This window comes from Nyctibius grandis, chromosome 14 (assembly GCF_013368605.1).
Source record: "Nyctibius grandis isolate bNycGra1 chromosome 14, bNycGra1.pri, whole genome shotgun sequence".
Classification (NCBI taxonomy): Eukaryota; Metazoa; Chordata; class Aves; order Nyctibiiformes; family Nyctibiidae; genus Nyctibius; species Nyctibius grandis.
Genome location: NC_090671.1, coordinates 14,341,874 through 14,368,951, shown reverse-complemented (window position 1 = coordinate 14,368,951; position 27,078 = coordinate 14,341,874). Strand labels below are relative to the sequence as shown.

Genomic DNA, 27,078 nt, shown 5'->3' with positions numbered 1-27,078 from the left:
GGGGTGTAATAAGCCTAAATCAACCCGTTCCTGATACCACTGAATTTGGAGCTATAATTGCTTTGCTCGGTGTGGGTGGCACTCGGTGTGCCTGCCAGGGGTGGGATGGATGCCAAAGCCTCCACTGGCTCCGTGGGAGCTGCCAGCGCTGTGCCCCGAGCCCTTCCCCACGGCTGCTCCCGCACGGTCACCGTCCCTGGGAACGGGGGGTCTGTCCTTCCGCAGCCCGCTGCTGTTCGCAGTGGTTTGCTGAGCAGGCAGTGCTGGGCACCTCGGAGGGAAGCCCCAAACTGCAGCGAGGGGCAAACACTTGGGATAGGATATTTTAACCCACGTCAGCATGTTTTTCACTTTGCCGTCTTGCTCAGCACAGGAATGAGTGTGTGTGAGCAGGATCCCGCATCCTGCCGTGCCCCATGGAAGTGGCAGGTGCCTGTGGAAGGGCTCGGGGGCAAGGGGATGGACTGATCCTGCCCAGGCACACCGCTCAGCTCCCGCCCCGCTGCTGTGGGGTCTGCAAAGCTCAGCCTTGCTGGGGACCCCAGCCCCAAGGCTGTGACCCCGCGGTGTCTCTCCTCGCAGCATGGCATCGCTGCGGCGCTGAGCCCCGGGGTCAGCCCTTGGCGAGGCCACACACAGGAGCGTCCGTGGAGGAGATTAAATTAGTTTGAGGTTATTTCCCCCCTGTCGCTGGCTTGGTCCACAGGATGCTTTGCAGGCTGCCCTTACAGCCAAGGATAATTAATTAGCCTTAAAATATGCACATCCTTTCTGCTTGGGAGATGGGTGAAGGGGCTGGTGGCAGACCCAGGGCAGCACCGGTGTGTCCTGAGTGGGTGAATCCCACTCCTTCCCCAGGCTGCATCCTGATGGCAGGAGGACGGGAAAAGGGGGGCATCGCCCCTGAACCCCCGTGTGCTTCCGAGGCGATGCCCTCGCACCCAGACCGCAGGGAGGCAAACCCTGCTCTTATCCCAGCTGGGTTAAACACTGGGGCTGGGGATGAGAAGCGGGGGAGCTGCGTGGGGAGGGAAGGGATTTTCTCGGCACCACATCAAGCGTGGGGTTATCAGAACCTCCTGCTCCGTGTGGGTGGGGGCTCCTCCGCTCCCCTCCTTGTTTGGGGCCAGGCTCCCCCTGAACCCCATCCCTGCACCCACCCTCACCCGTCCCTCCTGCCTGGGGAAACCCACTGCCTCTCACAGCCCCCCAGTGCCCCACAAAAGGACTTTCTTTGCATGTGTTAGTGGGGCTGGGGGGGTGGCAGAGCTGCCACCGCAGACCCCCCCTCCGCGGGGTGCTGCCTGGAAGCAGCTGCTGCATCCTGGAGGTAATGAAAGCCACGGGGGAAGCAGCCCCGGAGCAGCCGCAGCGGCGTTTGGGAGCCAGATTTGACGAAGGGAAGTGACTCAACGTCTTGGAAGGGTTTGGGGGCGGTGGGAGGGGGTGGCGGAGGACAGCGGGTGACCCGGGGTGGGGACAGCACCGTGGGGTGGCTGGCAGCCACCTGCCTCCCTTTGGGCATCGCTCCGGAGCGCTCTAGGCTCCGTTAGCCCTCGTTAGGGCGGCGTGTGGGACAGGACGGGACGGGAAAGCAGAGGAGGGGAGGCCCCTTGGGAAGCGCCTCATTGCTTCCTCGCGCTGGGTCGCGGCAGGATCCGGGCCGGCGTTCCCAGCTCCCGGCCTCACGCCCTCGCCCAGCTGTTGCTCGCCGAGCATCGTGCTGCCAAGAAAACCCCGGCGATGGATGCTGCCGCCGCGCCTTCCCCCTCCCCTCGCCCTTAAAACCGGCGGGGAGCCGTGCCGTGACTGCACCGGGCTCCGCACGCTCCCGGTGAGCTTCGGCGCTGGGCTGAGCAGCTCCTCTTCCTCGCTGGCACAGGGTGGCCCTGGCACCCCGACCTCGTCCTCCCCGGCATGGAGCAGTGGGAGAGCGTGGCACCGCTGGAGGTATTTGGAAAGGTCGCTGGAAGGCTGAGAGGGGGATACTGGGGGGGACTGGGGTGTGTTGTTGCAGGAGAAGACGGGACGGGCGCTGCCGGCAGAGCGATGGGGCAGAGCCAGCCCCTGCAACCTGCCCCACCAGGACCAGGTTTCTCATGGGTTTAATGGCTTTTGGGGCATTAAAAACCCCTATTTTTGGGGGTCATCTGCATTGGGGGGACTGCTTCGCCCCAGCGCATCGGGGTACCAAGGGTTCGCATCCCGCTGGGGTCCTGCCACAAGTGTGGCATCCTCTGCACGGCTGCTGGCACCCTGCAGAGCTGCTGCCCCGTCCCGGGGGTCTGAGGGGAGCGGGATGCCAGGGTGCTGGTCACGAGCCGCCCACATTGGCACATCCCCGCACAGTGCAAACGTCTGGGCTTTTTGCGTCCCTTCTCCTTTCTCCGGGCTAGCCCCGGGCACATCAGCACGCTTCGCCCTGATTCAGCAGCGGGGATGTCGCAACGCGGCGTTGTGCAAAGGTCAGTGTCGGCCCCGGCCCCAATTCCTCTTTTTCAGCTCCTGCAGGAGCTCGGCCACGTGTGATGGGGGTTAATGTCCCCACCTGCACGGGGCAAGGCGGTGGCCACACACTCCTCCTTGCTGGGCACCGCGCTGTCCCCGGGGTTGTGCTGGGTGACAGTTTTCCCGTCGCGGTGCCGCCGGCTCTGAGGAAATGGGGGTTTCTCCCTTGTGCATGGCCAGAAAACCCGTCGGTGTTGGTGGTGGTGAGTGGGTGGGGGCCCTGTGGACCGCGGTGCTCCCGGCGTGGGTGCACGGTGCCGGGTTATCACAGAATCAGTCAGGTTGGAAGAGTCCTCTGGGATCATCGAGTCCAACCATTGCCCTCACACCACCATGGCAGCTAGACCAGGGCACTAAGTGCCATGGCCAGGCTTTTCTTAAACCCCTCCAGAGATGGTGACTCCACCACCTCCCTGGGCAGCCCCTTCCAATGGCTAATGACCCTTGCTGAGAAGAAATGCTTCCTGATGTCCAACCTGACCCTCCCCTGGCCAAGCTTGAGGCTGTGTCCTCTTGTCCTAGCGCTGGTTGCCTGGGAGAAGAGGCCGACTGTCCACTACAACCTCCCTTCAGGTAGTTGTAGACTGCACTAAGGTCACCTCTGAGCCTCCTCTTCTCCAGGCTAAACACCCCCAGCTCCCTCAGCCGTTCCTCGTAGGTCAGAGCGATGCCCAAACCCTGCCTGAGGGGTCCCGCGGGACTCCTGAGCCGGCTGCGGGCAGCACAGGGGCCATCGTGGATGGGACACAGCACTGGCTGCCCCATCCCCTCTCTGCGTCCAGCTGAACCGTGCGAGAAATCGCCTCTACCCGACGTCCCGTGTCCCCACATCCTGCTGCCCAGCATCGCTTCCCCCTTCCCAGCTCCGTGCTGAGCCCAGCAGCTGCTTTATGCCACCAGCTTGTGGGTTTTTTTGTTTTTTCTCATCCTCCCAATACGTGCGCGTCCTTCTCGGGCTCAGAAAGCTCAGCACAACCCACGGGCACCCTCTTCTCCGACGAAGCAACCCCGGGGTCGTTTGTGTGCAAACCCTAACGAGGTTCTAGAAGTAGCAGAGACGCGTAACCCAGCTCGAAACCCCCGGGGATTTATCAAGCTCAGGTAAATATCTCTGTATTTATACATTTATATGAATTTATATATTGTTATATATCTTTGGGAGGGAGGGGTTTGCTGCAGCCAGCTGGAAATCATTGCTTTGCTCAAAAGATTTGCATCCGGTTGAGGTTTTTTCCTCCCCTGTTATTATAAAGTGGGTTTGGGGTTTGGCACGGCGGAGGAGGGCGGGCGGCGGTGACCTACGGGGACCCCGTAGGTCACCGCCGCCCGCCCTCCTCCGCCCAAAAACCCTATTTTTTTCTCTAATTTTCCATAAAAACCCCAAATTTTTGGAGATGGAGTTTGCAGCCTGCAGCAATGGGAGCCCCCGCGGTGGGAAAACTGCCCGGAAAGGAGAGGGACTGGGTGCGAATTTGAGGGGGACAATGTCCTTACAGTGTGGCGGTGTCACCTCGGTGGGGACAAGAGGAACAGGGAGCTTTTCTTCGCCGTGCTGATCAGCATGCAGGAGGGAGCACGGCACACACAGCTGCGAGATGGGGGCTGGGGGATGCTCCTTGGATCCGGGGGGGACTTTCTCACTTGAGGGGGGTTAAGATCTGCTGGTCGCAACTGTCCCCCATCGCTGGCACGGTCACGTCCATCCCCCCGGCAGCAGGAGGGACAGAATTATTTCCTTTTTCTTGGTTTCCTTCCTCTTTGTACCCTCAAAATCTGGAGCAGCTGAGAGCAGCCCCGCAGGTGGCACATGAGCCGCTGCCTTTCGCCTCTACACGGTGTCCCCAAGGTGTGTGCTGGCTTTGTCCCCAAGCAGCCGTGACAAAGCCCAGGGACATCCTCGCTGGGCCGAGGCGGGTCCTGGAGCCCTAAGGGGGATGCAGATCCCTTGGGATCGCGGTGTTTCGTGCCCCATCCCACCCGCCCGGGCTGGTGTGATGCAGCGGGGAGGATGCTCAGAGAAAGGGGGTTTTATTGGCCTTTTTATTGCCCGCAGAGAGCCAGGAGAGCCCAGGATTAACAGCAACCTATATATTAAAAAAAAAAAAAAGAGACAAGAGGAGATGAAAGAACTTTTACTATGTCAGAAGCAGCTGGAGTAATTTTAAGAAGCACAGAAACCCAAAGTGCCCTTTTAAAGAAAATCGTTGCCTGTGCAGGTAGAAACACCCAAGATTTCCCCCGTTAATACTCAACCCTACTCAACACAGAAAGGACGGGGAGCAACGGGTCGGGCTCTTACTAACGGGGCAGCTCTTAACCACCCGGGCACTCCGTGCCAGGGCAGGAGAGGTTCCTCTGCCCAGCTCCTGCGGGAGCTTTGCCCCGGGCAGAGCCTTGTGTGACCAGTGTTTTGAGGTCCATCACCAGCTTCTGGCTGCGTTGGGGTGCGCTCTCCATCGGGGTGACCCCGCACCGTGTCTGGGGGGGCTCGTGGGGACCCGTCCCATCCCAACCCGTCCCATCCTGCGCAGCCCGACTGCCTCTGCCCAGATAAACACTGACTCACGCTGTTATTCTGTCCCACCCTGGGCACAGCCGGCTTTTTTAAGGCTGCCTTTTCCAGCCAGTCCCTTTTTTTTTCTCCCTGTTCACACGGGTGGGGGACGAAGCCTCAGGGTGTGCGGGGAGCAGGCGGGGGCTGCCGGGCGTGGGGGTCCCAGCGGAGCGGGGAGGTGAGGGCTGCTCCGCGGCGGGGATGTGTCCGAGTGCCATGGATGCAGGTAGGGCTCGGTGCCTCGGTTTCCCCTGTAGGGACTGGCTTTGTCCCCTCCCTCTGCTTCAGGGGTCCCCTGCCGCCGGTGGCTCGGGGGAGCTGCCAGCTGCCCAATCCTCGCTGGCAGGAGCCCGTGTGCTCGGCGTCGGGCTGTTGGGGGTGCTCAGCACGCTGCCGCCTCTCCCGTGGCATCCTGCAGCCCCGTCCCCTTCCCTGTCCCCTTCCACAGGCTGGAGCTGGACCAGGAGGGGTGGCAGGGCTGGCACCGTGGCCAGGGAGCAGCTTTTGGGCAGTTCAGGGCTGGGGGTTTGGCAGTGGCGTGGTCTGAGCTCCCTTCTGAGGGGCTCGTGGCTGGTGTCCGAGTTACACCGAGGGCTGGGGCTCCATCCCGGGGACACCGGGGTGCTGCGCAGCACCTCTCCCCGCAGCAGCTGTTGCCGTGGCAATTGCTGGCTGAAGTCAGGGTGATTTGGAGCGGGGTACCCGGAGCTGGGTACCCAGGGCTGCTTTCCTGTTCCTTTTGTTTGCCCCCATGTGGGGCTGGATGCTGGGTCCAGTGGGGACATCCCTCCTGTGTAACCCCGGGCTGGAACAACGCAGGTGCCAGCTTGGGATGGGGTGTGCGTCCCTCTTCCCTCGGGCACGCTCCCGCAGGGGGTCTGTCTGTCCTGTCCCCTGGCGTCCCTTGCATCCTTAGCACCCCGTGAGGGGACAAGCACTAACCCCTGGGCACCCCCAGTTTCCCCAGTGCTGGGGGTAGTGTTTGTGGGCACCCCCGCCCAGGCATATGCTGGCCCCAACCCGGTTCTGGAGCATCGTGTGGGTAAAGGCACAACGAGCTTTGACAGCACAGGCAGGACCTGGCATGCTCAGAAGTTGGTCTGCTGATTTTATTTAATTTTATTTGATTTTATTTGATTTTCTTTGATTTTTTCCCCACACCCTGCATCAGTACCTCCAGCAAAGTGTTGCCACAGGCGCCGGGGAGGCAGCGCTGGCAGCCTGCCCACCTCTATTAATGCCTGGTGCAGGCAGCTGAGAGCTCAGGCAGTGCCCGTGCCCTGGGGTACCCGCTGCCGGGGGGGGTTCAGCATCCCCTGCCCTCCCTGGGCACGGCCACATCCCCGCCGTGCGGATCTGCCCGGGCTCCCCACCCCGTTTCCCCGGTCACATCCGTTCCCCCGCCCGTCTGCGCTGGCCACGGAAGAGTTTTCGCCCAGAAAAAGCTGGATTTGAACATTTTCTGCTGTTCTCTCCGTTTCCTGTTGCCTTCCCAAGAACAACATCCCTGACCTCATCCTCCCCCCGGGATGCTGCCGAGGTGCGGCCGGGCGGGAGGTCCACCCCGGTACCGGTGGTGGGGGGGGGCTCAAAGGCTCTTTTGGGGGGCTCCTGTGCTCGGTTTTCTGAGGTAAGAGGACAGGGATGAATGGAACGAAAGGAGAGCAAAGCGGTTTGGGCTCGAGCCAGGGATTTGCAACCCGGAGAGGAGCGTTGAAGCACACTTAGAGTTATGTGGTGGGTTTTTTTTCCAGACTTTGGGGGTTTTTTGCAGTGAGAAATGGGGAGGTTTCACGCAGCCGCCCCCAGGCTCTCTGTTTTCGGGATGGTTTTGGGGAGGCAGGTGGGAACGTGCTGGATGGTTTCCCAGCAGCTCTGGGCTCCAGCCCCTCTGCCCATCCCACCCCCGGAGGTTCACGGCGGGTTCGGCAGCTGCCTGTCCCCTGCCTTGGGCTCAGCATGAGCCCTCGAAACAAACCCAGCATCTGCCCCATCCCATGGGCAGATGGAGCCCTGATGCTCCCGCTGCTCTCCAGCCATCGTCACTCCCTCGTCCTGCGCAGGGACCGGGGCCACCCCCCTGCCCAGCCCGGCAGAGGTTTGGGGGGAACTTTTACATCACCTGCCTTGAGAAGGGCAAGTGTTAAAACCCAATAAAAAGAAAGTGTGGGGGAGGGAAGAATAAAATAAACAGGCAAGTCAAATAAATAATCCATTAAATACAGCTTTGAAATGTCAAGCTGAATGTCATTGCGCTCGCTGGGCTCAGAGATTAAAAAATAATAATAAAGAAGAGATTTTTACATTAAAAATACATGAGTGGGCACAACTGGAAGAGGAGCCTGTAATGCTGCAGGGCTCCCCACTGCCCGCCCGGGGCAGGGGACTGGTGGGTGCAGCGTGTGGTCTGGATGACCTCGGGGTGGTGAGGAGCCGTGGTCCATCCCCCAGGGTCACACCATGGTGACACCAGGGTGGCAGTGGCAGGCGGGTGGCATTTCTCAGGGGTTTCTCCTTGGTGGCAGAGCAAGTCCTGGGGTTGTCAGCCCAGGGCGGTGGGGTGGGGTGGGATGGGATGGGATGGGATGGGGTGGGGTGGGATGGGATGGGATGGAGTGGGATGGGTTGGGGTGGGAGGGACACAGAGCTCTGGGCTCCCCCACCTTTCTGCGGCTTTGCCTTTGGCAAGGTGATGACATGAGACCCGCTGGTCCGTGAAGGCCTGGTCAGGATGGCTCGTTACCCAGGGACATTAATAGTCGGTGCTTTCACCACCAGTTCTGCTGATCCTGTTACTTCCACCGCATCATCAACTTTAATTCATCCTTTCGGCGAGAAGGTTTCGCCAGGGCAAGGCCTCCTTCCAGCTCAAACTAATTCACAAGCTTTGCGCTAAAACCTTATTTATTTTGGCTGTTTATCATCGTCTGGAGCTCGGTGAGGGGGGGAAGTGGTGGGGCTGCGATTTAAGCCCCCGGCCGGGGACTTGGGAGCAGCAGCAATCGCAGGAAGGAACAGGAGGAAAAGCCCAGGGAGAAACAATAGGTTACAGCACAACCACCACGGGGATTTCAAAGCAGGGCTGCTTTGGGTTGAAACTCCCCCAAAACAGGAGGGTCCAGCCTGGGTGGGCAGAGCTGTGTCCCTCCCGCAAGGACAAGGGCAGGGAGATGCCCGGTGCTGGGGCTCAAACAGCTCTCACCCCTCTTGCTGCCCACCCACTTGGGCTTTGCTAATTGGCTTTGGTGGCTCCTGGCTTTAACCCACCGTGGCTGTGCCCAGGGGAGCGGTTGAACCCACGTAACAGAATCACAGAATCCCAGAATCACTGAGGTTGGAAGAGCCCTCTGGGATCATCAAGTCCAACCATTGCCCTCACACCACCATGGCAACTAGACCAGGGCACTAAGTGCCATGTCCAGTCTTTTCTTAAACCCGTCCAGAGATGGTGACTCCACCACCTCCCTGGGCAGCCCCTTCCAATGGCTAATGACCCTTGCTGAGAAGAAATGCTTCCTAATGTCCAACCTGACCCTCCCCTGGCCAAGCTTGAGGCTGTGTCCTCTTGTCCTATGCAGGGCTCCGAGTGGCTGGTGGCAAACAGCTCTGCTAGTTATCGTAATTAACATTTTAAAACACACAGAGCACTGATTTAATCAGAGAAATAACTGTGTTGAGAGTCCAGGCACCTCACGCATACTTATGCCTTTAATTATTTATAATAATGTTACTGTGGGCTTGGTTGTAGGGTTCTTTGCATGTACCCACTGATGCTGGCTCGTGTCGGATGCAGACAGTACAGGATTTCTGTACTGGGTTACCCTGAAAGCTGCTGGGATCACGACAGGACCCTGTTTTCACCAGACCCGTGGCTGGGGGGGGGTCCCCAGGCCAGCACAGCCCCCCCCAAGGCATGAAGCAGCACCAGCCTGCCGGGGGACACAGGGTTAAATCGCGGCGGCGGCTGGGTCTGGTTCCTTCCTGAACCCCACATCCAAGGGCGAGTGGCCTTTGTTTGATTTGGGCTTTAATATTACAGCTCCATCCCTAGACCTGTGTGCCGTGGGACGGTGATCGGCCACCTCTGCCCCGTCCAGCCCCGGAGCCGCACTCGCCAGGAGGGAAGGTGAGGGGCTGTGGTGCCGGGTGCCTGGCGTCATGCCCTGAGCTGCAGCCTGGATTTTCAGTCCCTTTTGCTGGGTGCTCAGGAGAAAAAAAAAGAGAAGAGCCGTAATATCTTGCAGATTGGAAGGTCTCGAAGCTGTTAATGAGCTGTTAATAAGCACCAGCCTAGTTTTTCCCCTGGAAGTAGGCGGGTAACAGACATTTTTGCTGCAGCCACATCCTGGTGGAGACTGAATCACGTCCTGTGGCTCAGGGAGCTGATAGTTCCTGGTCAGGGGGGTGGAAACCCAGTGAGGAACTGTGGGAGCATCTTCTGGCAGGGTTCCCACAGGGTCTCTTGTACCTGTGTGCCCCATCCCCTCTCTCCATGGCCCCTGGTGCCCATGCGCGTTGCGGGGCTGGTGTCCCTCCCGCGGGTTGTGCTCGCTGCGGTTAACACCATGTGTTTGCTCAGCAGAAACAACACGCAGAGAAACATCACCAGCCGGAGAGCCCAGGACCAACCAGACTGTTGTTTCCTTGCAGATAATGGCTCTTTCCAACTTCTCCAATTACCTGGATGATGTCGATAACTACAGCGACTACCCAGATTACACCTATGAGGAGACCGGCAGCGTATGGACAGACCCATCCCACGACCCAAAGGACGTCGCAAGGATCCTCTCCGTTGTCATCTACAGCGTGTCCTGCGTGCTGGGCGTCCTGGGGAATGGCCTCGTCATCGCAATCATAACCCTGAAGATGAAGAAGTCGGTCAATGCCATCTGGTTCCTCAACCTGGCCGTCGCCGACTTCCTCTTCAACATCTTCCTGCCCATAAACATCGCTTACACGGCCATGCGGTACAACTGGATCTTTGGGACGGTCATGTGCAAGTTGAACTCCTTCCTCCTCATCCTCAACATGTACACCAGTGTCCTTCTGCTCACCACCATTAGTTTCGATCGCTACGTGTCAGTGGTTTTTCCCGTCTGGTCTCAAAACCATCGGTCGACCAACCTGGCGTATTTAGTTTGTTTGATTATCTGGACCGTCGGCATCATCATGAGCTGCCCGTCTCTTGTCTTCCGAGACACGGCACAAGCCCGCAACTCTGTGATTTGTTTTAGCAACTTTTCCCTCTCCAGGAATAAGTCTTACCAAGCCCTGGCACTAATGAGGCACCGAACGGTGAACATCACCAGGTTCCTCGCCGGGTACATCCTTCCCATAACCATCATCACCTTCTGCTACATAGCCATCGTCTTCAACCTGCGTCGAAACCGCCTTGCCAAGTCCAAAAAGCCCTTCAAGATCATCGTCACCATTATAGTCACCTTCTTCCTTTGCTGGAGTCCCTACCACCTGCTGAACCTCCTGGAAACAGAGCCCGACATGGTCCCACGCTCTGTGTTTGAGATCAGCATCCCCATAACCACGGCGCTTGCTGCCTCCAACAGCTGCATGAACCCCGTCCTCTATGTCTTCATGGGCCAGGACTTTAAGAAGTTTAAGGTGACCATCCTTTCCAGACTGGTGAATGCCCTCAGCGAGGAGACAGGCCACTCCAGCATTGTTCACAGGAGCTTCTCCAAGATGTCTTCAATGACCGAGAAGGAGACAACAGTCCTCTGAACTCAACTTGGATGCCTGCAGGAGGGCCATAATCCTCCAGTGTTGCCCATGCCCACCGCTATGATGGTGGCCACCCTTGAGGTGGCCCCTGGTGTGGGACAAGCATGGTCCAACGCTGTCCTATAGTGTGTTCTTTGACTGGTCTTGCTGCCTGGGGGCTGGCAGGAGTTGGAGACCACCGCTTCATGCCCATGGAGAAGATACAACCACCCTTGAACTTTCGTTGTGATTGCAAAGATGATTGCACTAAACTATTTATGAAAACATTTCAGGGCATTCCTGTCCGATCTCTGCATTGCCTGGCCTGGCAAGGGCAGTCCTGGCGGAGGACCTGCTGCTCCTCCTGCATCCAGGTGGCCCTGGGCACTGGCTCCACTGGCGGCTGCTCCCTGGGGTGATGGGAAGATTGTGTCTCTTCCCGACCAGGCAGCAGCCCATCGCCCGTGGGAGACTGCCACCACACACAAATCTCTGTGGTGAAGGATGGGCCGAGCCACTGTCTCTATCCAATTTCATGCACAGTTAATTTGGGAGATCTTCCACCATTTGGGCTTCTTGACCGTGACACCGGTGTCACGCTTATCTATGTCTCTGTGTCACCCCCAGCCTCTCACTCCCAGGAAGGCGAGGAACAACCGCGTCCTCCACCTGCACCGGGTGCTGGAGCAGAGTCGATCCCTGGAGCTGGCTTCCCCCACCACCCCCTGCACCCCCGAGCCCCCTGCAGACCCACCCTGTCCCTGGGGCTGTTTGGGGGGACGGGGCAGCGGGGAGGGGGTCGGCTCCTGCACCCCAGCGGGTTCCTGGTGCTCTGCTCCCCCAACCCCAACATCCATCCAGACACCCCGGGACAAGCAGCACGTTGCTGCTCCATCCCCTCCGGCTGCTGGTCCCCCCCATCCCGGCAGGGTTTGGGATGAGGATGGGGAAGAGAAGGGGAAAAACCCCCCGAGTTTCACCTGCTGGACCCTGTAGCCTGGCACAGAGCGAGCTTCCCTGGGGACCACCGGTGATTCCTGTTCTGTGTCGCCCGGCGAGGCAGGCAGCAAACAGATCAAACAGCGAGCATTAAAAATGCATGTGTACAAACCAGAAACAGAAACATCCATCAGAAAACTTCAGCACCAGCCTCTTACCCAGATTTTTCTTTCCCTTTCGGCAGTGGGGCAAAGAAACACAGCTCAACATTGCCCCGATCCCTCTGGTACTGCCCAAATGCTACCAGCACCTCGGGGAGCGGGCGAGGATGGGCCCTTTCAGCTCCTTTTGGGGCAGGAGTTGATGAAATCGGTACCTGGGGGTGCACCAGGGTTTAGCATCAAAGAGTCAAGGGGTGATTGGGGTCCAGAGCCACCACCATCCCCATGAGACCTACAGTTAAGGCTGGTGTGGGGATCATGGTTTTAGGGCAGGGCAGGGCTTTCCTTCTGCGCTAGGACAAGAGGACACAACCTCAAGCTTCACCAGGGGAGGTTCAGGTTGGACATTAGGAAGCATTTCTTCTCAGCAAGGGTCATTAGCCATTGGAAGGGGCTGCCCAGGGAGGCGGTGGAGTCACCATCTCTGGAGGGGTTTAAGAAAAGCCTGGCCATGGCACTTAGTGCCCTGGTCTAGTTGCCATGGTGGTGTCAGGGCAATGGTTGCACTCGATGATCCCAGAGGGCTCTTCCAACCTCATTGATTCTGTGATTCTGTGAATCAAAATTAAGAAAAAAAAAGAATAAACACATTCCCCTTTCCCTTTCCTCGATGCCAGGCAGGTTGGAGCCATGTATCAATGATCTCCGCTGCATTCAGACAGATTGTCAACTGTACATTTTATGGAAAATAGTAAAGTGATACATAAACCTGCTGCTTTTGTCCGGGATGAATGTTGCTGCTGCTCAGATTCACACCTCGCAGCTCCCCTGCGTTATAGAGCTGGTGGGAAAGCGCTGCCGCAGCCTCTGTGTTTTGCAGCTGAGGTGGGTTATTTCCCTCTCATTTCACAGCAGTGTGAATTTCGGGTGTGATTTAATTTGGGAGCAAGGGGAACCCCTTCCCTCTGACCTGCTCTGAGCCCCCCTGGCATCATTTGCATCGCTGGGGTCATTGCCCAGAACCCCCTGAATTCACCCCAAAGGGGCACCCGCTGCCTTTGCCGGGGGAGGGAGCCCTGGCCTGAGCTGGTCTTCGGCATCGCCTCCCTCCAGCATCACCTCCTCCCTCCACCATCACCTCCTCCCTCGCAGGGCCCGGAACCACTCGGAATTGGGGAAAATGTGGGGAGTTTTGGTGCAGACGCTGTTGCCAAGGCAACGGCTGCGTAACCCATCCAGCCCCGGTGGGAGGATGCTGCAGCCTCTGCAGCGCAGGACCAGGCAGGCAGGAAAATGCTCCCAGGGATGAGAAATTGCACAAAAATGGGTGATTTTTAGTGCAGAAGCCAGGGAGGGGGGTCAGGGTTCCCCCCCCGCCCCACGCCGGGGCCGTGCGAGCCGCCTGCTCCCACCCAGGGATGGTCAGGGCTTGCTGAGGCTGAGTCAAGCAGAAAGATTCACTGCTTTTAAAAACCATCGTGGAAATGCTGAGCGTTGCCTACCCGGTGCTCTCCAGCGAGCCGGGCTAATGGCATCACGGAGGCAGCGATTAAATGTCAGTGACAATGATGCAGAAAGGATGGTTGGCTTCTCTTTCCAGGGGGAATATAAATTTTATTATTGCACGCCAGTCCCATGTGGTTTAAAAAAAAAAAATATCCTGGCATTAATAAATAAATAAAAAAAAATAAAGCCACAGGGGAAAAAAATAAAGAGGTACCTGACAGTGCTGGTGCTCGGGGAGTCACCTCTGTCCTGCTATCAGGTTTGGCAGAGGTGGCGATGCCCTGGGGCTGTGGGGGTCCAGGGCATCCCCTCCCCAGTCCCAACCTCCCCTTCCACCTTACAGGACCCTGTGCACGTTGGCTGCACTCAATGTCATCCCTTAATTGTTTTATCTCGGAGATTAATTGGCTTTTTGGGTTTGATTACTTCCGTGGGGGCGGAAGGGAACGCTGTCCCTTCCTCAGATGTCGCCTGTCAGAACAAATCACGTGTCTCCATCGCTGCAAAACCAACACTGTTAAAAAAATAAGGTATTTCACCAACTCCTGAGAAGAGGGCGATGAGCCAAGAGAAAAGGAATAAATCACACCGAGCCTGCTCTTGCTCCGGGGCCAAGGAAGGATGGGAATAAAGCCTGCAGTGAATCTCACTGCTCCCACCACGCACCCCAATAAACCTGTCATTAAGGACACTATAAAGGGAATAAAACTCCCAAGAAGGAGCTGCTTTGGTTGGGGTGCCGGTGGTTTAGATGTGGGATTAACATTAATGGGAGTAAAGGCAGTGGGAGAGGAGCGGCCCGCCGCTCGCTCCCGCATCCCGGGGGACATCCAGCCCCCGCTCTGGGGTGGTGGGGGGGTATCGGGGTGCTCAGGTGGCCCCACAAACTCCTGGGAAGGCAGAATAGCAACTAAAACTCTCCTTTAATAGCTGGATGTGGACCTGAGGAGTTGTTCTGCCCAAGGTAAGCAGCCCCAGGGCTGCCACGAGCCAAGGAGCGTGGGGTCAGCTCGATGCCCACTGCAGGGACGGGGCTCACCCGCTCTCCTAGAAAACCTCCAGCCATTCATCAAGGGAAGGGTTAAACCGAGGGCAGCTGCTCCCCACAAACACCCTCACACCCCTCTGTGCAAAGGAACAGGAGCCCTCCAGCCCCAAGAGCACTCCAGCCCCCGGGATCGCTGCCCACGTCTGCTCCGTACACACGTTAGAAAAATATATTTTATTTAAATTCTCCTTTTTCTCCGTGGAGTTTTCTCCTCTCTCTTTGAATATAGATCAAACCGTGTCTCTGGATTTCAACCTGTGCGTGTATTTCTATCAAGACCAAGAGCTAAAATGCGGCCGTTCAACACTTAACGCTAGAAAAGGCTGCGGACAACGTATGGCTTGTGCACCTACATCCAAAGGGGACTCGCGGGCTGGAAGGGCTGGGGGGGAAGCTCGTTTGCAGCAAAGCCAGGACAGGGACAGGCTGGGAGGGTGGCACGGGGCAGGGACACAGCTGGGGACCGCATGCAGCTCTGCACAAAGCCAGCCTGGCGCCCGGCATCGTCCCTTTGGCTTTGCTTGCTCGTGGGCAGGCAGCAGGCGAGGGGGTGGGCAGGGGACCCACTGTGGGACGGGGTCTGGGCAGAGGGACTCCCCAAAGCTCAGCCCCAGGGTTTGCCACATGGGTTTGATGTGCTGGGTGGCAGCACAGCCCCCGCTCATGTTCCCCCAAACTGCTTCTGGGGGGGTTGTTCGGGCTCTGAAGCTTCTGAAATGAGGCACAGACAAGCTTGTGGGTCCCATCAGCTCCTCAGTCCAGTGTCAACGGCCCCCTCTTGAGCATCATCCACACACACAGGGCTGGCTCCCACCTGCAGCCCAAGGTCAGGGTCACTGCAGCCCCCTGGGTGGGGGTCACGGGTTCCCCGGGGCTGGAGCAGCAACATTGCCCAGTGCTGCGGCTGGGGACACCCCAGGGACCCCCCGTCTCCAGGCTCCCGGAGGGTCCCCACGGAGCCAAGGGATGGCACACAGGGGACACACATCGCTCTCCCCAGCGCAGCCTTCCCTGCTTCCATAAACTCCGCCCGGGATCCCCCGGAGCATCACCCCCACGGTGCCAGTGTCCCCCCCAGTGGCTGGGGACCGCGTGTTGCTCATGCAGGGAGGTGATTAGCAGCTAATAGCAGCAGATGAAGAATTAAAAGAGAAGCCACCCACTGGGTGGAAGTAGGCAGAGGCCGCGGAGAGCGAGCCTTTCCTCGCCCCGCAGGGCCAGGTTCCCCCCATCACCTCGGGCAATAGTCATCCGGGACCCCCGAGAGGTTGCGGAGCTTCAGAGCCGCGTCCACCGTTTTGATGTAGCCGCTGATCATCTTCCTCATCTCGGGGGTGTAAGGGTCGTACTCCAGTTTCCTCAAGCCGGAGCGCTTGAAGTTGCCGTCCTTCTGCCCCTCGACGCAGAGCAGCCTGTCCTCGGAGGTGGCAGTGCCCAGCAGCCTCACCATCCGCTGCAGCTGGGCGAAGAGGTCCCGCTTCAGGTCCTCAAAGTGCACCACCAGCACCCTCCTGCCGTAGCGCAGCCAGTCCAGGGTGTGCGTCGCCCACCACGGCGCGTAGTTGGCCACGAACTCCGGCCACTCTGGAAGGAGCAGAGGACACGGGTTAGTGGGTGCCCCCACTAAGAGGACACAGCCTCAAGCTTGGCCAGGGGAGGGTCAGGTTGGACATTAGGAAGCATTTCTTCTCAGCAAGGGTCATTAGCCATTGGAAGGGGCTGCCCAGGGAGGTGGTGGAGTCACCATCTCTGGACGGGTTTAAGAAAAGACTGGACATGGCACTTAGTGCCCTGGTCTAGTTGACGTGGTGGTGTCAGGGCAATGGTTGGACTCGATGATCCCAGAGGGCTCTTCCAACCTCATTGATTCTGTGATTCTGTGATCAACAATAAGCCACAGCCCTCCTGGCAGTGCCATGTACATCTGCCTCACGATGCATAAAAGCTCTGGGTACCTGCCTCTTCCTCTTGCCCCCCCCCCTGCCCCAAAACCAATGCCTGATTAATACCTTAACTGTATTTAATTCCCTAGAGAATCATTAAATACAGTATCTGTTTCATTAAACACATACAGGACAATTCACCTCGTGTAATCAGATCACATAAAACTTTGCTTTGGAACCGCTCCAGGGATATCGTAAAATTAATGTCACGGAACCGAACGGGGGTTTCACGGCACCCAGGGCTGGGAACGGGGAGGGGGAAGGAAAATCCCCCCCAGCACCGGCCCAGGGACCTGCCCAGGGAGAAAAGCCACCGATGAAGCTGTGGGACATTTCTCCTCCCTGGTTTTATGGCACGGGGTGGTGGGGAGAGAGGCGCTGGGCTGTCCCCAGCACTGCAAGCACATGGTGATAACGAAATCCAGGCACATAACAGCCACCAGAGCAACAGCTCCCCTTAAATAAACTCTGGATTAAGGGTAGCAGATGTTCAATCAAGCTAAATATTTTAACTCTTTCCAATGAAGTCAATTCCACAACAGCAATTTGTAAATTGCTATAATTAACAAGCCTCCACTACACGCCTGTGCCTGGGAAAGGTACCGGCTCTGGGTGCACCGAAATAACACCCTGGCACCGCCTGGTCCCCAGGGCCAGACTGGAGGCTGCCACCGCTCCAGCTACCACGGCAATGGGGCAGGGGGCTTCCCCCAGCCGGGGACCCCCTGCGCCTCGGCCAGCTCCATCCTCCTGCGCTCTGCCCTGGGCAAGGACAGGTAACGGGGGTCTGGGGGAGACCTTCCTCCCACTAATTAGAAGCTCAGGCATGGGTGAGATGTCAGTGGATGGGCAGAACCCGTCCTCTCCTGGCACGCCCCCAAGGCAGGGTGGTCCTGCTGGGACCTGGCTTTGGTGGGAGCACAGAGATGCATGTGCCCACCAGGCGATGGATGGAGATGTCAGATGGATCCTGGTGGTGTTTGAACCTCTCCTTGCTCCCCACCTGCCCAGACAAGTGTTCAGGCCAGCTGCCCTCGGCCCCACAGAGCTGCTCTGGAGAAGGGGCAGAGTCTGAGTCCTTGAGCTCCTGCCCACCCGACCCATTCCCTCCCCGCTGGCACCAGGCTGCTGCCAGACCCATGATCCCTGGGCGCTGCCACCTCTCTGCTGCTGCCCTTGTGACCCAACGCAGCACCGAGCATCTCCCCTTCCCCATCCCGTCCCATCCCACCCCACCCACAGCCATGCAAGGCGATGCTGCAGGTCGTGCCAGGAGATATGGGGACCCCAAAGGGGTGCCACAGCCTGGGCTTCCCCGTGGGGACCAGACTCAGGCTCTGCTGGGCTTTCACAACAGCTGGGCTGGAGCTCTCCCCCCAGGTCCTGTGGGATCAGGGTAGGGGCAGCCAAGCCCCCCAGCCTACCTTTGCCCTTCCAGTGGGTGTGAGCGGCGAAGCCGATGTGGCCGCCGTATTTACGGTTGAACTCGGCCATCAGGGCCTTGTAGGGGTTTCGGATGAGCAGGATGGCCGAGTCGAAGGATTCGATCTCCTTCTGGCCGCTTTCGTGGGTCTTGATGCAAATGGTCCTCCCACTTCGCCAGTGGTCCCTCTCGCCCTTGAACCCTGCTGGGACAGAGCAAGCGGTGAGGAGCAGCCGGTGCTGAGGGTCATAAAAATAATATAAGTGAAGTGGGGAAAGGGAATGATGGGGGGGTATCAGGTTGGATAAAAGAAGTTGAGGCTTGAAATAGAATTTGCATCCCTGTCCCCAATGGAAATAATTTCTTTGCTGGAGCTGGGAGTGCCAAGCCCACGAACGCCAGCTCTTGGGGAAATCTGATCACAAAACCCCACCGGCCTTTTCTTGGTGTACAAAAATGCAGGAATTGCCTCGTTTGCCAGGGTCGGAGCTGCTCCAGTTCCTCCTCTAGAAAGTTCCAACCCCCACAGCGGGTTAAAAACCACCAGTGTGATGGAGAAACCCCAGTTCTGCCCCAAATCGGTCCTGGCCAAGGTTAGTGGGCAGCACGGGGAGGTTACGGGCAGGGCACACACGCTGTTGGGTCCCTCTGATGCCCTTTAAACCAGGACACATCCAGCGCAAACCATCCCATGGAGCAGCACTGGTGGTACCCAGCGCTGCCCTCCCCATCCTGCAGACCCAAGGGGTGGCACCAGGACCTTCTCCCAGCTCAGGTGGGACCGGTGCACCCCCGGCAATGAACCCCCCTCTCACCTTTGTTGTAGAGAGACCCGTCGAAGTAGTAGCTGCCGGTGTAGAAGCCGGTGGCCAGCTCGATCAGGTGACGTGCCCAGGTGTTGCCGGCGCCGGGGAAGCTGGCCAGGGCCACCAGCTGCTTGGCACGGGTGGGGAGAAACCTCCTGTCCATGCAGCGGTTGTCTGAGGCGAGAACCGGCCGAGGCACGTCAGGGCTGCGGCACCGTAACGTGCCCTTCCTACAGAGATACCCTCCTGCTGCCCCCGGGAAGGTGCCGGGGCAGGGTGCGAGGAGCGGCTGCTACAGGGACTGGCGCCCTGCCTAAAGCACACGGGGACACCCCAACGAGTCCTGAACACTCCACAGAGTCCTAACCCCCCCAAAAAAGTCCTAAGAAGAGGGCAGGAGGTGCTCAAACACCGACACAGAATCACAGAATCAATGAGGTTGGAAGAGCCCTCTGGGATCATCGAGTCCAACCATTGCCCTCACACCACCATGGCAACTAGACCAGGGCACTAAGTGCCATGGCCAGGCTTTTCTTAAACACCTCCAGAGATGGTGACTCCACCACCTCCCTGGGCAGCCCCTTCCAATGGCTAATGACCCTTGCTGAGAAGAAATGCTTCCTAATGTCCAACCTGACCCTCCCCTGGCAAAGCTTGCGGCTGTGTCCTCTTGTCCTGTTGCTAGTAGCCTGCGAGAAGAGGCCGACTCCCACTCCACTACAACCTCCCTTCAGGATCACGTCAATACCGAGCCACTCTGAAGCAAAACCACCCGAACCCGAGTCCTCGCTTGCTCCACTCAGCCCTTCCTCTCCCAGGGACAGGTTTCCCCTCACTCTGTGCCTCCCTGTCACCATTGGTCCCACCACCGGGACCTGCTGGGCGGTGGGGACAGGAGCCCTCTCTGCGCAGCCTCCCGAGGACTTTCTCCCTGGTCACAGCTTTTTTCCCCCATATTTTCCCCCTGGAGCTTGTCCCCTCCCCAGCTGGCAAAGCTCCAGCTCACTGGCACTGCTGGTGACAAGGAGGGACAAGCGCCGGCGAGGAGGGATCGCGCTGGAGGCAGATGGCAAACTGCTCTCCCCTGCAGCTGAGGGGGGCAGCAATTAAAGCTGTTTGGGCAGGGGAGGACTGATTGCCCAAGAAATTAAAATAAATGGTCATTAATGAAAGCCCAAGAGATGCTGCAAGCTCACGCTCGCTTTCTGCTGGCATCTCCAGGAAGGGGTTGGGACCCGGTGCTGGCACCCACGCTGGCGTGGTCCCTGCGTCCCCCCCCCTGCTCACCTTGCACTTGGGTCTGGTAGACGAGGAGGTATTCGGCGGTGCCGCAGCTCTCGAACTCCTCGCCGGCGCATTTCTGGGCGCAGAGCTGCTCGTCCTCGCGCTCGTGCAGCGTGAAGAGCGTGGTGGGGAAGCCGCAGCGGCAGGCAGTCCCAGCCAGGGCTGCCAGCGGGTACTCCTGCGGGGACGGGTGGAGGGAGGGCAGCCAGCGGCACCATCCCCATGCCCGGTGGCAGAGCCTTCCTCTGCCCCCCGCGCCCATCACAGAATCAATGAGGTTGGAAGAGCCCTCTGGGATCATCGAGTCCAACCATTGCCCTCACACCACCATGGCAACTAGACCAGGGCACTAAGTGCCATGGCCAGGCTTGTCTTAAACCCCTCCAGAGATGGGGACTCCACCACCTCCCTGGGCAGCCCCTTCCAATGGCTAATGACCCTTGCTGAGAAGAAATGCTTCCTAATGTCCAACCTGAACCTCCCCTGGCCAAGCTTGAGGCTGTGTCCTCTTGTCCTAGCGCTGGTTGCCTGGGAGAAGAGGCCGACTCCCACTGCGCTACAACCTCCCTTCAGGTAGTTGTAGACTGCACTACGGTCTCCTCTGAGCCTCCTCTTCTCCAGGCTAAACACCCCCAGCTCCCTCAGCCGTTCCTCGTAGGTCAGACCCTCCAGACCCTTCCCCAGCTTGGTCGCCCTCCTCTGCACTCGCTCCAACACCTCAACATCTCTCTTGAAGTGCAGGGCCCAGAACTGGACACAGGATTCAAGGTGCAGCCTCACCAGTGCCCAGTACAGAGGGATGATCCCTTCCCCAGACTGGCTGGCTACACTATTCCTAATAGAGGCCAGGACGCCATTGGCCTTCTTGGCCACCTGGGCACACTGCTGGCTCATGTTTAGCCGGCTGTCGATCAGCACCTCCAGGGCTCTTTCTGCCGAGCCGCTTTCTAACCACTCTTCCCCCAGCCTGTAGAGCTGCATGGGGTTGTTGTGGCCCAAGTGTAAGACCCGACACTTGTTCTTGTTGAACCTCATGCCGTTGGTCTCGGCCCATCTACCCAACCTGTCCAGATCCCTCTGTAGGGCCTTCCTACCCTCCAGCAGATCGACACTCCCACCCAGCTTGGCGTCATCTGCATTTAGATGATTAAGCTTTCGACCTGCACCCCTCCGGTACCTTCTCGGTGCAGAAGTCCACGCACTGGTCCACCGACATGTTCAGCATGCGCTGGCTGACGGGCAGGGCGATGGAGACGTTGTCCGGCCGGCGGAAGCACCCCCGAAATATCGCGCTGCCGTCTGCGAGGGAGAGAGGCCCCAGAGCACTGAGGGGGTTGCTGGCCCGGCCCCGAGGAGAAGGGGCTGCACCCCAAAACCGATGCTGTTGCCAGCCCGTGTGCCCCAGGCTGGGGAGCAAGAGCCTCGGTGTGCCCCAGTGTCCCCATCCCTGTCCCCCACCGCTCCATCGGCGCAGCGGCTGCTTGTCTCTGGCTCTCGTCACCCACAAGCTCATCCCAGCTGCTCATGGTGCAAAATCAGAGCGAAATCCCCAGCAGCAAAGTCAGGTTTGGTTTTTCCTCCCTGTTTTTATCAGCTCGGTGATCCCCGGCTGCAGGAGGGATGGAGCCAGCGAGGAGAGCAGGGCTGGGTCTGGCATGGTCCCCCCCGGCATCAGTGCCCGGAGGGGTCCCACCCCTGCACGTAACCGGGCACCCTCAGCCCCTCTCTGGGGCTGCTCCAGTGAGTGCCTGGGGTGGGAGCTCTGAACGCTGCCACCCTCATGCTATTGCTTAGGGATGAGGGAAGAAAATCAGCGAATGGGGGTAATTATGGCACTGCCTAATTGGGAGGGGGTTCCCCCATTTCAGAGCCGCCGACTTACACCTCCTGGCAGACTCCTGGGCCAGCTCCAGGCGGTAGATGGAGAGGCGGTTGGCCCCGCCGCACGTCCTGCTCCTCTCCCCCTTGCACTCCATGTTGCACTCGGACTCGCTCACATTCGACGCCTGGACCTTGTGCCCGCAGTAGCACTCGGCGCCGAATTCCAGCCCTGCGTAGAGGTAGCCCCTGGGGAGAGGGACACGGCGGGGGTCAGCACGTCCCCGGGCATCCCCCCGGCTCCACGGGGCTCTGCAGGAGCATCCCCGCTGCAGCGAGCTCGCACCCAGCGCTGAAAGCAGCCCTGCAGCCCAAGGGTGCATCATCAGACCAGATGATCATTGTAGGTCCCTTCCAACCAAAAATATAATATAATATAATATAATATAATATAATATAATATAATATAATATAATATAATATAATATAATATATCCTATCTCCTGTCCTATATCCTATTTCCTATCCTATCCTATATTCTATCCTATTCTATCCAGGGGAGTTTGGAGGCAGCGAACTGCCTATGATGGCATCAACCCTGCTGGCACAGCCCACATCTAGGGCACATCCTTCGTGTAACACTGGGGAAAGGAGGAAACTTCTGCAGCGAGGGATCCGTGTGCCTCCCCAGCTGCTCCTGGATGCACTTTGACAGCTGGGAAGGTCTGGGGAGGGTGTTTGGTGGGGGATGATGTTTTGGTGGGGTGGATGGAAGTGCTCCAGGCTCCCCCAGCACCCAACTGGAGCCCTTACACCCCCCTGCCCCATATGAGGATGGAGCCCATCACCCTCCCAACCTTCCTCCAGGGGAGGAAACTGGGGTCCTGGAAAACACCAGTGAATTTAAAAAAAATCAAATCAAACCAAAATGACACAAATCTAAAGAAAAAAGGCAGCAGGGAGGGGAGGGGCCGGGGCAGGACACGGTGAGCGGGGATCAATGGGGACACCGTGCCCATCTCCCGTCCTACCTCTCGGCGCAGTTGTCCTGGCAACGGAAGACTGTCATCTTCTTGTAGTCGAAGAAGGACACGCCACGCAGCGTCCGCCGGCGAGTGCTGTCCACGTAGCAGCCGATGTACCTTGCTGGGGGGGGGGAAGGCAGAGGAGAGCGGGGTAAGAACCAGCCGGGGCTGAGCCCACCCATTCCCACCCCGCTTTTCATCCCTGCCCTGCCAGGAACACAGCAGTGGGCAGAAGGGAGAAATACGGCTAAAAACAAATTTTCCTCAGCCAGCAGCTCGTTTTCCCCAGCCCCAGACGTGGACGCGGAGGATATTTGCCCAGCGCTAACACTTGGCAAAGCAAAGGCTGATGCCGAGAGCAAATGAAGATGCAGGTAGACAGGGAATAGAGCTGAACAAATAGTTACAAGGAAATCATTTATTTGACAAATGTTGCCTTTCCCAATAACCTCAAAACAAACAGCCACCTCCTCGCCTGCCGCTCCTGCTCCCACCTGGGAAGATGTATTGCCCCGAGGCAGGGATGCGGCGCTGGCACAGGGATGCTCAGCATCCTCACCTCCACCCCTGCCCCAGGAGGACGGGGGTTTCGGGAGCCGGTGGGATCAGCCACCCGGTAATCAGCTAACGAGATGTCGGTTAATGTGCTCTGACAGAGGTCCTGCAGGCCGGCCACCCAGGTGCCCCAGGGAGAGGGGACAATGGCCCCGGGGACCAGCGGCCCAGGGGCAATGGCAGAGCTGGCTTGGAATGCCAAACCAGCCTGGTTCAGCTCGTTTCAGGTCTGCATCCTCCATGAATACAACAGCAATCTTCGCTTTTAATTGTCCCGAAATATCTGCTCCATGCTCAGGGCGTCTTCTGCAGGACGCTGGCACGGGGCGACCATGTCCTCGAGAAATCCTGGAGCCATGCATTGGCCACTGGCCTCTGGCTTTGAGCTGCAGAGCCCCAACGTGGGGACACAAGAGCAGAGGTTCCTGTCCCTTCAGGGCCACCAGGTCCCAAGGCAAGGGGCTGTTTTTCACAGCACCAGGCACCCCTCCAGCTGTGCCACCCAGGGTTCTGGCCCCAGCAGAGGGCTGGGCAGGAGCAGAGGTGTGGGCTCCCCTGCTCTGGCCAGGAGTAAAGCCACACTCTAGGCAAGCACAGTGCATCTTCCCAGACGTGACACCACCCCGTGTCTCTCCTTCCACACATCCCACTAGCTAAACCAGAGCTGACTTTAGGAGCAGTATTCCCTCCGGAACGATTTCACGCGGCAGAGCCTCCCTAGCCACCTCGTTAAGCTGTCCCCTGATAATTACCTCCGCCGTTCAAACCTGCCCACTCCTGCCAGACCACACTCGGCGAGGAGCAAGGGGACGGGGGGGGCGTTTGGGGGGGGTTTGCTGGCACTGGATGCTCCTGGGTGCCAGGGATGGAGGCGATGGGCTGAAAGCCCCAACGGGCAGCTCTCAGCCACCCACATTCAGAGCGAGCGTGCAACCCTGCGTGCAGCTGCCTCCAGGATAAATAGATGACATTTTAAAAATCAATGAGAACCACCACACTCGCTTATCCTTGTTCATTAATAACGGTCCCACTCGACACCACCCCGCGTGATCCAGGCAGCAGCCAGGCAGGGATCTTCGGGCTGGAGAGCCCCAGCCCCAGCACTTCGCTGCCTCAAACACCCCAGCAATGCAAACGACAAGGGGACAAATCTGCTTTTAACAACCTTTGGGATAATTAAAATTCAATTTGGCCCGTGGCACAGCCAAAAGATGGGATGAAGATGGAGGGGGTGCAGCCTCTCCCCACCTGGCACCCCGGAAAGCGCCTGTCCCAGCAAGGGGCGACTCGGAGCTTGACGATGCACAAGTGGGAAAGAATGAAAATGGGCAAATGAAAGTGGATTCTGGGCACTTGGGGAGGAAGGAAGGAGGAGGAGGAGGGAGGAGAAGATCTTTCTGGGAACATCCTCTAGAGCAGCGGTCTCCGAAGCGGGGGATGTTGGAAACATCTGTTGGGGTGCAGGAAGAACAGCTCAGCACTCGAGTAGCACGTGCATATGGACTATGAGTAAATAAAGACACATCTACTGGGGGCGTGTGCTCAGAATTCTCTTCCTGGTAGGGGTGCGTGACCAAACCAGCCCAGAGACCACCGCTCTGGTGCGCAAGGCTTTCCCCAGGAGCAGCCATGAGGAGGGACCCCCGCCCACAGAATCACAGAGTCAATGAGGTTGGAAGAGCCCTCTGGGATCATCGAGTCCAACCATTACCCTCACACCACCATGGCAACTAGACCAGGGCACTAAGTGCCATGGCCAGGCTTTTCTTAAACCCCTCCAGAGATGGGGACTCCACCACCTCCCTGGGCAGCCCCTTCCAATGGCTAATGACCCTTGCTGAGAAGAAATGCTTCCTAATGTCCAACCTGAACCTCCCCTGGCCAAGCTTGAGGCTGTGTCCTCTTGTCCTAGCGCTGGTTGCCCAGGAGAAGAGGCCGACTCTCACTGTGCTACAACCTCCCTTCAGGTAGTTGTAGACTGCACTGAGGTCACCTCTGAGCCTCCTCTTCTCCAGGCTAAACACCCCCAGCTCCCTCAGCCGTTCCTCGGAGGTCAGACCCTCCAGACCCTTCCCCAGCTTGGTTGCCCTCCTCTGGACTCGCTCCAACACCTCAACATCTCTCTTGAAGTGCGGGGTCCAGAACTGGACACAGGATTCAAGGTGCGGCCTCACCAGTGCCGAGCACAGAGGGACGATCCCTTCCCCAGACCTGCTGGCTACACTATTCCTACTAGAGGCCAGGATGCCACTGGCCTTCTTGGCCACCTGGGCACACTGCTGGCTCATGGTTAGCCCGACGCGCGTGTCCCCAGCCCTTACCTCTGTCCTCCTCCTTCTCGCGGCCACTCCTGCCCCTGAGCGCCCAGCTCCGGGTGCCGCCGTGCTCTCCGGCTTTGCCCCTCTCCGCCGGTTCCTTGGAGGTGCTTTTGAACCAGGGTCCGTGCCTCCGTCCCCCCGCCGGCATCGTCGCCGCTGCCTTGAAGCCGCGGCTCAGCTGCATGACCCCCAGGTAGGGCAGCCCCGGCCCCTCGCTGGCCCCGCGCTGGCTCCCCGGCACCGTGGGCTCCCCGGCGAAGCCCGAGTGCAGGAAAACCAAGCTGCCAGCCGCCAGGTAGAGAGCCAGCAGCGTGAAGAAACGCACGGGTTTGCGCCGAAAATACCGCTGGAGTTTTACCAATAATTTGGCCATAGCGTCGTCATCCCTTCCCCGGCAGCCGGCACTGCTCTGCGGCCCCAGGGATGCTCTGAGGGTAGTTTGTCCCCACCCCGGGCTGGAGGTGGCCCCCGGGGTGTCCTGGGGGAGCAGACGGGTGCCCCGAAAGCCCAGCGGGGGCTGCAGGGTGAGGCTGTGCCAAGGTATTGCCTGACCCTAAAAAGTCCGGGAGGTCTGGGGAAGGCAGCGGGGGTGGGTGTTGAGGCACGGGGGGTTCTCCAGCACCGGCCGTCCCCAGTTTATTCTCCTCCTGGCAAAACCCCCCGGCCATGCCCCGGCAACGCGGCCGATGGAGGGATCATGTTAAGGAAATCGAGGGTTTGAAGGTGATTTGAGAACTGATCAGCTGAGGCAGCTCCCCTTGCTCCTTCGGGCTCGGCGGCACCGGCTCTCACAAGCATCGCTCCGACGGCACCGTCCCCTTTCAGACAAAGAACGAGGAGACCCTGGGCACGTCGCGGGGCCCGAAATGCTGACGGGGCCCCTTGGTCCCACGATTCATCTCACTCCCAGGGCAAGAAACCTCCACCTGCGAGGCAAAGAGAAAGGAAAGCAGTAGTTGGGGCTACCCGGGGCCATCCCCAGCACAGCCAACCCCTGGGATGGGACAGTCCCCTCCAGCCCCCCCCACCAGGGGCTTGTCCCTCGGCGTGGGGGGATTTCTGTCCTCCAAACCCCCAGCGATGGAGGATTCGCTCCAGCCCTGCCCAGGACACCATCACCGGGCTGGCTTCACCATGGGAAATGCCACTGCCACAGCGGTGGCCCCGCGCCCCGAGCGTGCCGCCTGTCACAGACCCGTCTTGTTTTAGGAAAGGAGACAAAAATAAATGGAAAGACAAAGCGCCATTAGTTTAATGGCCTCTATGTTCCTGCCATCTGTCTTCAGTTGATTAAATAAAAAATATTGGTGGAACATATGGCATGAATTATACATAAATGTGGTGCCGTGGGTTCCCAGAGGGGGTACTCGGATACCTCCGGCTCTGTGGAGCTCAGGGCTGGGCAGATCGCTGGTGGGGCACGAGGCCCCTGGGCTCCCCCAAACTGCCCCCTCCCCGGCCACGCTTGGGGC

The 27,078-nt window shown here is 58.8% G+C and overlaps 2 protein-coding genes across 5 annotated transcripts; one reads left to right on the top strand and one right to left on the bottom strand.

Annotated features, from left to right (window-relative positions):
- Positions 1-1,563: 1,563 nt before the first annotated feature.
- CMKLR1 (chemerin chemokine-like receptor 1) lies at positions 1,564-12,611 on the top strand. Of its 3 annotated transcripts, none has more exons than XM_068412701.1 (2): positions 1,564-1,950; positions 9,713-12,611. In XM_068412701.1, exons 1-2 carry the CDS (start codon positions 1,918-1,920, stop codon positions 10,799-10,801), a joined length of 1,122 nt encoding a protein of 373 aa, XP_068268802.1. In that variant the 5' UTR covers positions 1,564-1,917; the 3' UTR covers positions 10,802-12,611. The 3 variants fall into 3 exon arrangements, with proteins under 3 accessions (XP_068268802.1, XP_068268804.1, XP_068268803.1); XM_068412703.1 differs by lacking the exon at positions 1,564-1,950 and adding an exon at positions 3,499-3,609; XM_068412702.1 differs by lacking the exon at positions 1,564-1,950 and adding an exon at positions 9,099-9,188.
- Positions 12,612-15,547: 2,936 nt separating this feature from the next.
- Positions 15,548-26,103, bottom strand: WSCD2 (WSC domain containing 2). 2 transcript variants are annotated; one of them, XM_068412815.1, is made up of 9 exons: positions 25,610-26,045; positions 25,282-25,297; positions 22,740-22,850; positions 21,773-21,957; positions 21,068-21,189; positions 19,894-20,068; positions 18,616-18,780; positions 17,802-18,002; positions 15,548-16,018 (listed from the first exon to the last, which is right to left on the bottom strand). In XM_068412815.1, the coding sequence occupies exons 1-9, from the start codon at positions 25,977-25,979 to the stop codon at positions 15,666-15,668; spliced, it is 1,698 nt and encodes a 565-aa protein (XP_068268916.1). In that variant the 5' UTR covers positions 25,980-26,045; the 3' UTR covers positions 15,548-15,665. The 2 variants fall into 2 exon arrangements, with proteins under 2 accessions (XP_068268916.1, XP_068268917.1); XM_068412816.1 differs by lacking the exon at positions 25,282-25,297 and having other exon boundaries at positions 22,740-22,854; positions 25,610-26,103.
- Positions 26,104-27,078: the final 975 nt, after the last annotated feature.